At 46.5% G+C, this 13,510-nt stretch overlaps 1 protein-coding gene across 4 annotated transcripts in view; it reads left to right on the top strand.

Annotated features, from left to right (window-relative positions):
- PDE4B (phosphodiesterase 4B) overlaps window positions 1-13,510 on the top strand; it is a 200,432-nt gene that overhangs the window by 109,505 nt on the left and 77,417 nt on the right. Inside the window, exon 1 of one of the 4 annotated variants that reach the window (XM_065841892.2) lies at window positions 4,805-5,534. The exons of the other annotated variants lie outside the window; for them this stretch is intronic. Coding sequence (XP_065697964.1) covers window positions 5,488-5,534 — 47 coding nt within the window. The 5' untranslated portion in view covers window positions 4,805-5,487. Of the gene's footprint in view, window positions 1-4,804; window positions 5,535-13,510 lie in introns of those variants that run through there. 4 annotated transcript variants of the gene reach the window in all.

Genomic DNA, 13,510 nt, shown 5'->3' with positions numbered 1-13,510 from the left:
TCCCAGGCCAGGCTGGACGGGGCTCTGAGCAACCTGAGCTGGTGAAGATGTCCCTGCTCATAGCAGGGGTGGCACTGGGGGAGCTGGGAAGGGCCCTTCAACACAAACCATTCTGTGATTCTGTGATTGTTGGTGGCTCACTGGGCTGTGACTCCTCCTCTTCCACATTAAGTGGCTTGGTTTGTAGTTTGCCCATTGGAAAATACAGTTTTATTTATGGGAAACAGGGAAGAAAGGTGTTAGCAGGAAAGATGGAGGTGATGTGTCTTTGGAAAAGATTAATTGTCCTGGGGGGCACTTTGTTTTTATATTAGTGGAGGAGAGATTCAGGGTACATTGATAGCATCACTCCAGAAGCCTTTTAGTGATACCACTTTTGGAAAACATCAAAGTGCTCGTGCTGTCTCCCACCTGTATTTCTCCAGAGCTCTGTGGATCGAGCGCATTGCTCAACTCCAGTACTTCAGAAACGCCCATTGTGCAGGTGTGGGGTTGGAGCAAAACCTCAACACTTGAGTTGGCTATTAAACAGAGTCATCTGCATTGGCAAGAGCTTCCAGTGAGCCCGTCCCTGATGAATACACACCTCTAATTATGCCTGCTATTTTCTGCAATCCAACACTCGGCTTATTTTAGCCTCATATTCCTGCGAGGTGTTGGGCATGTGTGTCTTGCAGAAGAGTCTGTGTGAGATCCAGGTCGGGTTTGGGAGCCAATAATTTCCCAGCACACCAAATTACCTGTGGGTTTCAGGTCAGCTTACAGCAGGAATAGCTTATTATTTGGTGAATAGAATTTCAAAATTCAAGAAAAATAGATTATCTTAAAATTACGTTTGAGCTACTCATTTTGAATGGGTACATGTTTTATGATTGCATTTCTTAAATAAGTGTATTTTTCAGTATTACATAAAGAATGCTTTTATTTAAGAGCTGATAAGGTAACATTCCTACAGCTCTTAGGTCAGTCCTTGGGCAGAGGACTATTTTAGAGAAGAAGAAAAAGGAAATTAGAATTGCAAAGCAGGATTTCATCATTATGAATCAGTGTGGCCAGAAAGAAAGAATTAATGAAAAGCTTCTGCGCGTCTGAGCAGTTGGTTTGGTGCACAAGCGATCGCATCCTTTCCCAATCAATAGATGGCTTTGTGCTTCGCAAAGCCGTCCGCGCCAGCGGCACGTGGCAAAAAACCCAACAATATAAACATTTGCAAAAAGGTCGATACCGCTCTGCAAAACAGCTCATAAGATACCGGGGAGCAGCGTTAGAGCAAAAGTTCATTTCTGAGCAGTTTTCATGCTTTTTCATTATAAGGGAAGGAGGTTTGCATGTTGTCCTGATTATTCCACTGTTAGCAACTAGGAGGAAGAGAAAATATTCCTCTAAACATATTCAGTATTTTATTTATTTGTCTGGGGTGAAAGCCCCAATGTATTTTGCATTAGTTCTTTAATCTGGAAATTAAGCGTGCGTATTTTTCCAAACGTGCTGCACTTCTGGTTTGTCTCAAGATACCCAGAGTATCAGCTGATTTTTGTCAGGCTGCTGTATCTGCGTCTTTCGAGGACGGGGAACATTCCGGAGCCTTCGCAGGAACCTGCTGTTGATTGATGGAATAAAGGTAACGAAGCGCCGAAGGGCCTGGAGTGTTTCAAGCCAGCACGATAACGGGCCAGCTGCGCAATAGCCGCGTCAGGTAATTTTTCTGAAAGACGTGGAAAAATGTTACGTGCCGGTTTTCTAGCAAATGTGGTTTTGAAGAGTCTGTGCGATTTTTCACGAAGCGCTCGATGTTTCCCTGGTGGAGTGTCAGTCTTGGGGCTGCCGGGATGGAGCGATGGGACTAGCAGGCATCATTAGTGGGGCTTGCAAAGGCATTTTATCCTCTAATTAATAAACATAATGCATAAATAGATGCGGCACCCGATGGATAAAGATCAAAATGAACAATTTGCTGATTTTTTTTGGAGTGTGTAGGAGTAGGAGGCAGGGCACTCAGTGCTTAGACCCACAAGTGAAGCAGAAGTGGGTTCTGATCGTAGCCCTGAGAATTATATTCATTTATAGCGTGTTGATACCACAATTGCTAGTCTTTCATTTGGGTCTTTAGTGGAGGGTAATTATTCAACTGTCTGAGAAGCTATAGGAGAAAAAAACAGGAGAATGACTTATTATCCTTCCCACCCAGCCACCGGTTGATTACTGCCATGTCCCCTGCAATTATCCACATCAACTCAGGATGCTCGACGGAGGGAAAGGTTGGGAACGTGAAGGGAGAGACCATAAAAACAGGAGCAGGGAGAGAAAATGCAGAATCTCAGTGCAGCAGGATAGCAAAGAAGGAATAGTGCATGGAAACGCCTGTTACCAAATTAGCAGGGAATTAATTTTGTTGTTTTTCACCAAGGAGAATGAGAATAATGTTGAAGGCCAAGGTGGCAGAGTTTCCATTTGTTTTTTTTTTTCCCAGGCATGGGGTGAAGGGCACAGTTTAAACCTGATTTTAATGTACCAGCTGGGGAAAAGCTGAAAGGCAGAACCACCTTGGGCAAGAGAGGGACATTAAAAAGGAATTTATTTGAGTCCATGAAATTGCTTGAGTTATCAGCTCGTTGGGCGCAGACTGGGTGAGAAGCCAGCGGGGTGATGGGGACAGATTTTTGGGGGGTGACAGCGGTTTGTCCCTCCCCAAGCCCACAGTCCTGGCACGTCCATTGGGTACGTCCCGGGGGCTCAGGTTAAACTCATTATATGGGCTGAATTTCTTCTGATTTGAGAGCAAATTACATTTCAGCCTGCTCCATGGGGGGAGCGCTTAATTTAACTCTCACGCAGTGTGTTTTTCATTTGTGAGAACCGCGTGAGGTGGATGGGGGTTGGCGGTGCTGGGTTTTGCTGGGCTGGCTCTGAGCGCCAGGCACTGGTAGAACCAGCCGGTGATTCTGGGCAGCAAGAGAAACGGAGGGCACAGGGATCTAGAAATTCCCCCACCATTAAGAAATGCCCGAAATATCTTCTGAGCTGAAATGCATGCAAACCCACATGCATTTCCAGCATAGCAAACATCACTTTTGAAAAGGTAAATTCCCATTTTGAAGCTGGTATCAGCAAAATTGATGTCTCTGCTGGCTGCGTGTGAAAGTGGCCATTTGTACAACTACCTGTTGTACCTGTAGCACAATCTGCAGGCTGGGGTTGGAGATGTGCTTGCATCTGCGTATCTGTATATTTATCTCCATCCATGTATGCTTGTGGGCCTTTTCATAGATAAGATGCATAATTCTGGGGTCTGCTCTGATCTGAAAGTGAAATTATTCGCCACCATGTGCAAAACTGGCTCCTTTCAAAACAAATTGATGAGAGGGAGGTGCAGCAAAGCGAATGAGAGGTGCAGACTGTTTGTGTATTGATTATCCGTGCTCCATCTTTGCAGGCACGCTCACTTTATTGTGTTTTTAAGTTGCCTCTGCATTTCTGTAAAATGTTTTTTGATGTCAATAGAATAGAATATGGTTTAATGTTTCATCTAACAGGTAGGGAAGAGAAGCAGTTCTTCCAGTCTGGGTTTTTCCTCAGTTTTGACCGTGTCAGTGCAAACTCTTGTGGCTGTGATGCCATTGCCAGCCTACCCCTCCCTGTGCATTTTGCAATTGGATTTCAGGTCTTAATTAATAAAACAGTCACTCATTCCCCTTTCCAGGTGGGTTTTAACTATGGGGTGGGCTGGTGTGGCCGGTTTCGGGTCTTGGTTTATGGACAGACCCCTCGCGCCGTGGGATGCCATCCCCCTGCCCTGTCCCCTCTTGCTGCTCTGGGTTCCCCCACTCTGTGAGCAGCGGATGTTCTGCATCACTCTGATGAAATGTAAAAGCCATTTATACATCACCTATAGAAAGCCCATTTATACATGTTTACTTATGCATTTGATTTCCGCTGATGATAAAATCCCTTCCTTCTGGTTGTCAAGGTGAAATGTCTTGAGACTTCACCGGGAGGAAAAAAGAAATCCAGCAAAGGAAAAATTTGCTCATCCGTGCTGAGCATTTCTTGACACTGAACTTTTTGTCTCCCGGACAGAAGGGAGCTCAGCATCCCTCCAGCCTCATCAGCGTCACCCCCTCCTTGCCCCCGCGTTCGGGCGAACGGAGGTGCCGCGGGGGCAGATTCCCTGTTCCGCATTCCCAAACCATCGCCCCGCTGCAGCGGGAAGCGCTTCGCATTTTCTGCTATTCAGCCAACCCTCCCTTTGTCCCCAGGTCCCCTCCCTGGCTCCGTGTCCCCAGCACCGACCCCAGCGGAGCTGCAGCCTCTCCGAGCTCTGAGCGGGTCCGTGACAGGGGCTGGTGGCCAAGGAGCAGGTCTGTGACAGGGGCTGGTGACCAAGAAGTGGGTCCGTGCCGGGGGTCCGAGCCCAGGGCTGCGCTGCTGCGGAACGCACGGATTTTATATTTGGTATTTCAGGAGCTGCTCCCCGCGCAGCTCTGTGGCTGCCGCCTTCCCACCACCCACCCCCTGACGTCTCGATGCACCAGGGAGCTGTGCCGGGTTTGATGTTCAGCGGCGGGATTTAGATGTAAATCTTGTAAAATTCCATTTTATGCAGAGCCACACAAATCTGCTCCTTGCTGGGAGGCTCCGGGGTGAAGCTGCAGCTGCGGCCGGACCTGCCGGGAGGATTTTCCTGCGGTCAGAGCAGCTCTGCAGAGGGAGGGCTGGGGGGGCAGCTGGGGATCCTGGCCAAAAACAGCCCCGTCCCCGAGTGACTGGAATGACTTTGTGCAGAGTGACCCCTTGGAGGGAGCTCACAGCCCTCCAGAAGCTTTGCTGGTCTGGTGGGATGGATAAGCCAGGCCTTTTGCTGTAGAGACGAGCTCCATCCTGCCTGTAAACCCCAACGTGGGGTCCCCCCATCGCTGCTGCACCCCTGTCACCCGTGTCACCCCAGGAGCTGCATCCTCAGTGCGGAGCGGGTTACGCAGGAGGGACCCGGGAACGGAGTTTCTGCAGCGTCAGAAAACTTCGATTCATCTGTCAAGGTGGTGAATGAACGAGGGATATGACCTGGAAAGGATAAACAGGAAAATGGGGATGTTGCTCCAGTTTGGAAAAGGTTTGCTTTATTTTTTTCACCTGTCTCAGGATCACTGGAAGGGATTATACAAATGAGAGCAGGAAACTGCAGTCAGGGCTTTAGGGCTTTGCCAGAAATAGATATTTTTTTTTTTTCTTCTGATATAAATGAAGAAATATAGGAGTCCGTAGAAGTTGTTCCACAGGCACCCTCACATTTGATTACCAAGTCATTTGCATTCGTATATAAAGTGACATCCACCCTGCAATGGGAGTTGACATGTAATCACAAAGAATAAAAACTCCTGGAAACATCTACGTGCCACTGATGCAACTTCAGAAAGACAGAAGTTTGGAATAAGTGGGAAATGTACTGAATATTTTCGGACGAGTAGAAGAGAAGTATCATCCTGGAAGATGTTGAATGTCAATTTTGTACCTAATCGCCGCCATTCGTGGATTTGGTAAGTATTACTTGGTTTTGTCCGGATCAGAACAGTACTGGTGGGCAAAAGAGCTTGAAAGCGGCGATTTTACATGAGCAGAAGGCAGTAGCTCACGAGAAGCTCTGCTGAGGATACAGGTGTTCCTCGGGCTGTAAAACAGTCGCGATGCTTGCTGAATATTTTCTTTTCCTCTGGCTTTCCTGATCAGATCTTGATCTCTCAGCGCACCCTCATGACATCTAGTCATTTGGGAAGGGAGGGGTGAAAAGCATGGAAGATTTTGTATTGCCGAGTTATTTTTCTCATAAGGTGTGTATGAACAGAAAATTTCATTTAAAATGAAATTCAGACCGCGCTGAAACGGCTTTCCTTTCTATAGGTAAAAGTCTGCTGGCTGAGTTCAGGTATGAAATCATTGGACAGTGTGGTATATATGTTCTTATAGTTGCAGATATTCTATGTAGTCTCTGTATCACCTTGTAAGATTATAAAATACAGAGAGAATTTGGTATTCTAGATATTAAAATACTGTATTCTGTAGTCTTATCTATACATATATATTCTGGTCTTACATAGAACTTATTCTATACAATCTTATTATTGCTTATAATCATTTAACTGTGGCTCCCTCTGCATTAGGCTCTGAGGTGAACCTATAGCTCAGTATTTGTGTATATCAATGAAAATATTGAGGCTCTGAGTCTTTAAAGGGCGCTGTGAAGAGGCACGGTTGACTTTCCTTCTCCAGAGCAGAGTCTGCTCATCACCAGGAGCCACGTGTGGCGTTTCAGGGACAGGAGAACGGAAAGGTAAATATTTAGAGAAAAGGAAAAGCACATTATTGTATTATCAGAAGGCCTCTGGTGAAAGGAAACGTTAAGAAAGGAAGAAATGGGGCCCCTATAAACAAGGAGGGGAAGAACGAAGGGTCCCAGTGGTTGCTGGAGTACTCTGTGCAGGTGCCATGTGTCCTCCCTGCCCGAGGACAGTGTTGCATACAATTGCCATGCAACACGTTGCACAGTTGCGTCGTTTCAGACCGTTACCAGCATGTACCAAAATACTCGAGCTTTCCTTTCTCCGTCCATGCCCGCTGGTCTGCAGCGTAGAGGAGAGCCCAGATGTGACACCCTAATGAAGATCCCAGCAGGATCTTCACAAGCAGTGCTCACGAGAGGGTCAAAATCTGTATAAAATTGCCCTTGCAAAGCTGTTTTTGTGTGTGAATGAGCTCCAAAGGCCATGGGGGACACGGTCCGGCGCCGGCAGGTCATGAAGGAACATGTGTCCTCCTGCCAGCGCCCGTGACGTGCCAGGTCTGAAGGACAGAGATAAGCAAGGAGTCATGTGGCTGTGGTGCCAGATGGTGCTGAGGGTTTGCAGAGCCCGTATTAGACATATTTTGGAGTTATTACCATGGCTTCCCCTTGACATTTTGGCAGAGCGAGGTGTCGGCTGGATTTAGGGAGTTCCTCTTGAGGAGGAACCGTAGTTGTTTAAGACAGAGGAATACCAGATCAGGAGGAAAGGGGTGGGAAGCATTAAATGATTTGCCAGAATTACATGCGCAAGGAAGAGAAGAGACCACGTGCATGAGTTACAGATGGTGCTGACACTGGTGTGGAGCATAGGGTGTCATGGAAATAAATATAAATAGTGTGGTCACAAGCACCGAAATCCTAAGAAGGGGGGTTGTCAGAGGTGGGTCCTAGAGGCAAGTGGGGCCATCGGAGCCGATCTGATCAATCGGGGAAGTTTCAGGTAGTTGGAACTGTACAGCTCAAAGGGAGCCCTGTTGGTACACTGATTTACAAAGGAGAGGATGGGGGCTTAAGGCGAGAGGAAATGGCCTCAAGTTGCGCCAGGGGAGGTTGAGGTTGGATCTTGGAACAATTTCTTCCCCAAAGGGCTGTCGGGCGTTGGAACGGGCTGCCCAGGGCAGTGGTGGAGTCACCATCGCTGGTCTAGTTATAGTTCCAGCCTGAGTCTTGCTAATCACGACCTCTGTAACTGCCTGCTTTTTTGGCTCAGAACACGCATCTTTCCTCAGATTCATTAATTACTGTTAGCCATTTGCACTGTTTCTTCAGGCATTTTGTTCCACTTTAATAAGTTTTTTGGTCCTCTTCTGAGCTTCTCTTACCTCTGACCCATCATGCACAAGCAAACTCTTTAACTGAACTTTAAAATAGAAGTATTGTAGACTTCGGTGGAAGCGTAACAGTTGGCTAATCTGAACTATCCGAAATGTATTGATTAAATTAAACAAATCAACCCAGTAACTAACTGTTCCCTGCTAGGTGGGTAGGCAGGGGAGCAAGCAACTGGAAATGGGTCATTAAAACCAGATGCTAACAATGCATTTCAGAGGTGAACCCACCTGGAGTGCTGCAGTTTTGCCCCTGAGGGTGGTGAGAGCCTGTCCCAGGTTGGCCAGAGAGGTGGTGGATGAACCATCCCTGGAGACATCCCAGGCCAGGCTGGACGGGGCTCTGAGCAACCTGAGCTGGTGAAGATGTCCCTGCTCATGGCAGGGGTGGCACTGGGGGAGCTGGGAAGCTCCCTTCAACACAAACTATTCCATGATATTTTGTAATGTACTGTATATACTGACTCTGATTTTCAGATTGTTTTTTGAAGTATTGAACTATTCTCCTTGGAGAAGAAGAGTTGGGTACAGTCTGGGAGTCAACCTTCTCCAATGTCATAGGGAAAAATCTGCTCTACCTTCAATTATCTTGTTTTTGTGGGGCTTAACTGTAACTTTAGACGTGCTTTAAACATTTTGATTGTCTTCGTGTATAAATTCCATAGCTGTCTATAAATAGACAGTGTCTTCAATAAAGACATGATTTATATGCAGAGGGTAGGTTTGAGAGACGTAACTCAGAAATCTGTAGGCACAATTTAGGAAGAAAAAGCCAAATATTTCTCTTGTGCTCACAAATGGCTGTAGGAAGCACAAAGAGTACGCTGTTTAAACGTGTCTGCAGCGAAGACAATGCCTGGCTGAAAAGGGATTTTTAACCATAAAACAACGGGGATTTAATTGGCTGAGCAATGCAGTGTTTGCTTTCACTACTTGAAAAGCTGCTACGGGGGGATTCTGGTGGAGGAATGGTGCTGATATTTAGTGACCTTTCCCTGCTCTTCATGCTGTATCTTCTCAAGTTCTTTCTGGCTGTGTTTTCCCGCTGGCCTTGCAAGGCAGGAGATAAGAGATAGAGCATCGGAGGCTGCTCTCGTCCTATTTACATCATCATATTTACATCAATTGTCTTACCTTCCAGTGAAATAACCTATGTAACTTTGTTTAGATGGGAAACTCTCTTTAGCCAAGTTCATGTGTATCTAGTATCTGTCATGCACAGTAAGTTATTTTTGAGTCTTTTCCTCCTCCTCCTCATTGACTTGTCTAAGATGCAGAGGTCTAAGTCCTTCCTTGGTACAAACACCCCGTGCAGTGTTGGTCCCATCAGCAGATCGGGGTGATCCTGGGTGGAGGAGCTGCCTGGCTTGAGTGCGTCTCCAGTGATTCTTACAGATTCGTAGAATAGTTTTGGTTGGAAAAGACCTGTAAGAACATCGAGCCTGACCATTAACCTGGCACTGCCAAGTCTACCTCTAACCCATGTCCCTAAACCATGTCTCAAATGAGTTCAGGTTCTCCTTGGATGCTTTCAGGGAGGAAGGCAGTGGTTGCCTTCGTGTTGAAGAGGATGCCGTTGGGTGCTCCACTGGCTTGCAAGTTTCTGATGATGGGCTTCCCTGTTTCTCAGCATCTGAGCATGCAAGAGACAGTGGCCTCAAGTTGTGCTGGAGAGGTTTAGACTGGAAAATAGGAATGGTTTCTTATGGAAAGGGCTGTCGGGCATTGGAACAGGCTGCCCAAGGCAGTGGTGGAATCACCATCCCTGGAGGGGTTGAACGAATGGTAGATGAGGTTCTCAGGGACATGGGGTAGAGGTGGACTTGGCAGCATTGGGTTAATGGTTGGACTCAGTGATCTTGAGGGTCTTTTCCAACCAAAATGATTCTGTGATTCTGCATCTCTGATTTTTATACTTCCCTCAGCACCAGTTCATGTAAGCTTGAGAGATTATTTTTAATAGAGCTACAGAGAGTTAGGATGATGTTATGTCTTCCTGCCTCATCCCCTCCACTTTTACTGTGGCCTGAGACCTCATCCTGGTCACCACCATGTTTTCCCCAGTGACACCGGTTCCTCCCAGCGTCTCTCCGTGGTGGTTCAGGAGATGCTGCTCTATGCCACACCACAGGCTGGAGGAACAGGGACAATTCCTTGATGGTCCGGAGGTGCTGTGAGGTGAGTCCCTGTGGCCTCACCACAGGAATTCACCGGGTCCAGCAGCATTGTGGGTCGATTCTTACTGAGCTTCTTTTCATGTTTAACACATTGGTAGAATTAACACATTTTCATATGCTTTCATTTAAAAAAAAAGATAAACTGCTATCAAAGGCTTGCAGTCAGTTTGTTTTCTGGAATTTCTAGTGAGAGCTACATTAAAAAGCAACAGAACCATGCAAGTAATCTGAGGGGAGAGGCCAGGGTGTGGGATATATCCTGCAGAATGATTATTAAATCCCTTTATAAGCCAAGCAACAATTTTTTTACTTTGAAATTTTATTTTCCAGAATTTAGCAAAGAGCTTTAGCGTTTTAATACGTTTACCATCTGTGGTTTTTAATAACATTTCCATTGTTAATTGCACATTGTAAATTACATTCTGTGAGTGATGGGGAGCGTTGGCCGTCGCTGGTCGGGTGCGGGATCGCTGGGTCTGTGTGCAGAGCCGCCGAGCCGGGGGCCGTGCCGCTGCCTGCCACAAATCTCATTTCTCCGGCCCATTGACGTCACCGGGAGGTTTCAAACCAGCCCAGCACATCGAGTAAACTCGCACATCAATGAAATAATGAAACGCCAGAAAGGCCGATTCCCAGCGCGGGCGGATCAGGCTGCTGGGTTTGCTTTGAGCATCAGGAATCCTTCTCCTTTTAACAATTTTTTTTTTTTAACATTTTTATACCTAAATGTAAAGAAACGCTTTTAAGAAAGCAGTAGCATCATTAGGAAGCGACTGTGAAGATGTAAACAAGGGCTTTGTGGTAAAAGAGCCGCGTTTCCGAGGAGCCCATGCCTGCCGTGGTGTGGCCGTGGGAGCGCGCAGCCCACGACAATATTGATTCACGGGGTGTAACACTCAGGGCTAATTCACAAGAATAAAAAGGAGGCTTTTCCTCTCGGAAAACCTTTCCTATCTGATTCTATTTTCACATCCTTTAGTTGGTTAGTATTTAAATAAATAGAATCATAGACTAGAATCGTAGAGTAAAGCTGCGGTTATAATAAGCATCGGGGATCATCTGTGATAAACTGAAAAGAGACTAAAAACACTGAGAAGGTGAGGCGGGGGGGGCTGCAGGAGAAAACCCGCTGTTGTTTACCTGCCGCACACAGCTGGGCCTGCCCGAAACTGCTTATTAGGAATGGTGCCACCGTGCAGCTTTTTGCCAGTTTAGCCGGGTGTGTGCACGGAGCAGCTGCGGTTCTGCGGGGTCTGCGATGCTCCCGCTGTGCCAGGCGGAGCTGCCCGAGCGAAACGCGGCTCCTTCCAACATCACCTTGCGGAGAAATTCCGGCAGCTCCAGAGGTAATCCAGCAGCTTTTTCTACTGCAGTTCAGACACACTAGAATGTAATTTTACAACACTCATAAAAAAATAAACATGCTGTCGGCATGATGATGTTATGTGGAATGGTGTCTTTTTGTGTTCTGCATTATAAGCTTCGGTATCTTTCTTTTCTGCGTGGTTGTCCTCAAAATGCTGAAGGAGAGGTGACTCACTGGGGACCAGAGGGTGACCCGTGGGTGGTCCAAGGTGGCTTCTCTCTTGTGGCAGACACCAACATAAATCTGCCATAATCCAGAGTTTCCTGGGACAGAATCAGTGGAAGGATGAGTTGGATAATGATTATTGTTTTGCTTTTGAAATGTGGGGAGAAAGATTTTTAATGACATCTCATTTCCTTTAGAAAGTCCCAAGGAATTGCATCTAGATGAGGATCAAATGCCGTGGCAAGAGTTCCAAACCTGTGCTCCCCGGTGCTGCCCAGGATGCGAGCAATGACAGGGCTGCATGTGAGATAATGCCTCATTTAGTCCTCAGGATTAAACTCAGGCTGAGCTTTGGAGCTGGGGAGCAAGGGACAGTGCCCAGTGTCTGTCCTGCTCTGGGCACCAAGGGTGAGCACAGGGTGAGCCTGGCTTTATTCTCAGCAGCAGCAACCTGAGCAGCAGTAACTCGAGGGGAATGTCGCTCGGCCCCTGGAACAGCTTTTTCATTTTTCCCATCAGCAAAGGGGATAAATTTTCAGGTTCACTGATGATGCGGAGTTATTCTCAGGATGGCAGAACTGTAAATCACAAGCTATGGAGGGTGTGTTTAAAAAAAGCATCACTTGGCTTCTAGAATTTATGTATATAACAAAACCCAGGTCAGTAAGAACCCAAAATTTCACTTATTTCTTCTGCAGGATCCAGATTTGAAACCCGTTTTTCATTGTTCGCTGTAACAGCCAGCTACCCGGAGATTGCCTGATGTGCCAGTTTGTAGCTAAAATAAATCTTTATCCCAGTTATTAACTCAGGAAAAGAGTTTTATGAAGGAAATCCCAGTAAAACTTTAGAAACAAGAATCTGCATTCCTAAGCCTGCTGAGATACACGAGTCAACAGCTCCAGAACCTCTTAGAAACGCTGAGACCCACGTTTGCATCCCCAGTGCTGTGGCCTGTCCAGCATCCTTGCAGCAACATTCCTGCGGCAAGAGCCCAAACCTGCCTGGGTCAAGGTCAAGACCATGTGCATGTGCTGTAACAGTCCCTGGTTTTGTTGCCACCTGTTTTTTACCCCAGTTTCTCAGTTCATTTGCTTTTCAACAGACCCAGCGCAGCAACCGGGTCCTGTGAGCAGGAGCCGCCCGGTTCCCACCGGGACTCCAGTGCCTTTGGGACCCCTAAAAAAGTCTCAAATTAGCGCACGTGTGGTAAGATTTGCTTGCAAAAGACTGTCAGGGAGTGAACTGTGAGTGTTTGTATCAGGGAAAGGCAGATCCCTGACTAACACTGGCCAGGCGCTTTTGCCAAGTTTAAAATTAAACCTTTAAAGCAATAGCCTGAAACAGAAAAGAGAAAAAAAAACCCCAAACCCAGCCACCTCCAGCCAGCTCCTGACAGACCATTTGTTATTGCGGGCAGAACATGTTTTCCATAATTTTGTTCTTGAAAACAGCTCAGTAGTTTTTGCAGGAACTTTCCAGGCAGATTTGATCCCAAGCAAGTGGAGCTCGCACGACTGCAGCGTCCTGCCCAACATGGCTTTTTGCAGTGGGAAGTCTGAAGCAATTTTTGCTGTAGGTCTCCCTCTGGGGTGTTAATACCTACTGTGTGTGTAAGTATCAACTCCAAATAAATTTTAATAACTAATGTAAACAGTAACAAAAAAAAAGTGTGATTCTATAGCGGTTAACATAATTCTTAAACTTTATAAACACCCTCATAATTCCTCTTTTATGATGGAAGACCTCTCATGTTTCCCTTTTCTTTCTGTTTATGTGTTTGCCTGGGTTATATATCAACATGAAACTTGTGTTTGCAATACAAGTGACAGATGTGGACTCCAGTATTAAGAAGTTTCCCTTCGGCCTCCCCCTTTGCTTTGCAGGAGCTGCTGGACCAGGCGCAGCATCTGCAGGGGATAATGGGGGTGCTTCTATTAAATGCCACATTCTGTGCCCCCAGATTTACTAATGGATGTGAAAGAATAATGATGATCCGTTTTTCTCTAGGAGTGAGTCCTGACAGCTCGAGGATGTGTGAACCAGCCTCCTATTTGTGTTTTCTCAGATGAAGGCAATAGGTGCGGTGAAATGACAGGGAACTGAATTAATCCAAAGGGCCTGATTCCATTATAAA

Source organism: Patagioenas fasciata, chromosome 6 (assembly GCF_037038585.1).
Source record: "Patagioenas fasciata isolate bPatFas1 chromosome 6, bPatFas1.hap1, whole genome shotgun sequence".
Taxonomy (NCBI): domain Eukaryota; kingdom Metazoa; phylum Chordata; class Aves; order Columbiformes; family Columbidae; genus Patagioenas; species Patagioenas fasciata.
The sequence above is the reverse complement of the archived record's forward strand: the minus strand, read 5'-3'. Positions and strand labels throughout refer to the sequence as shown.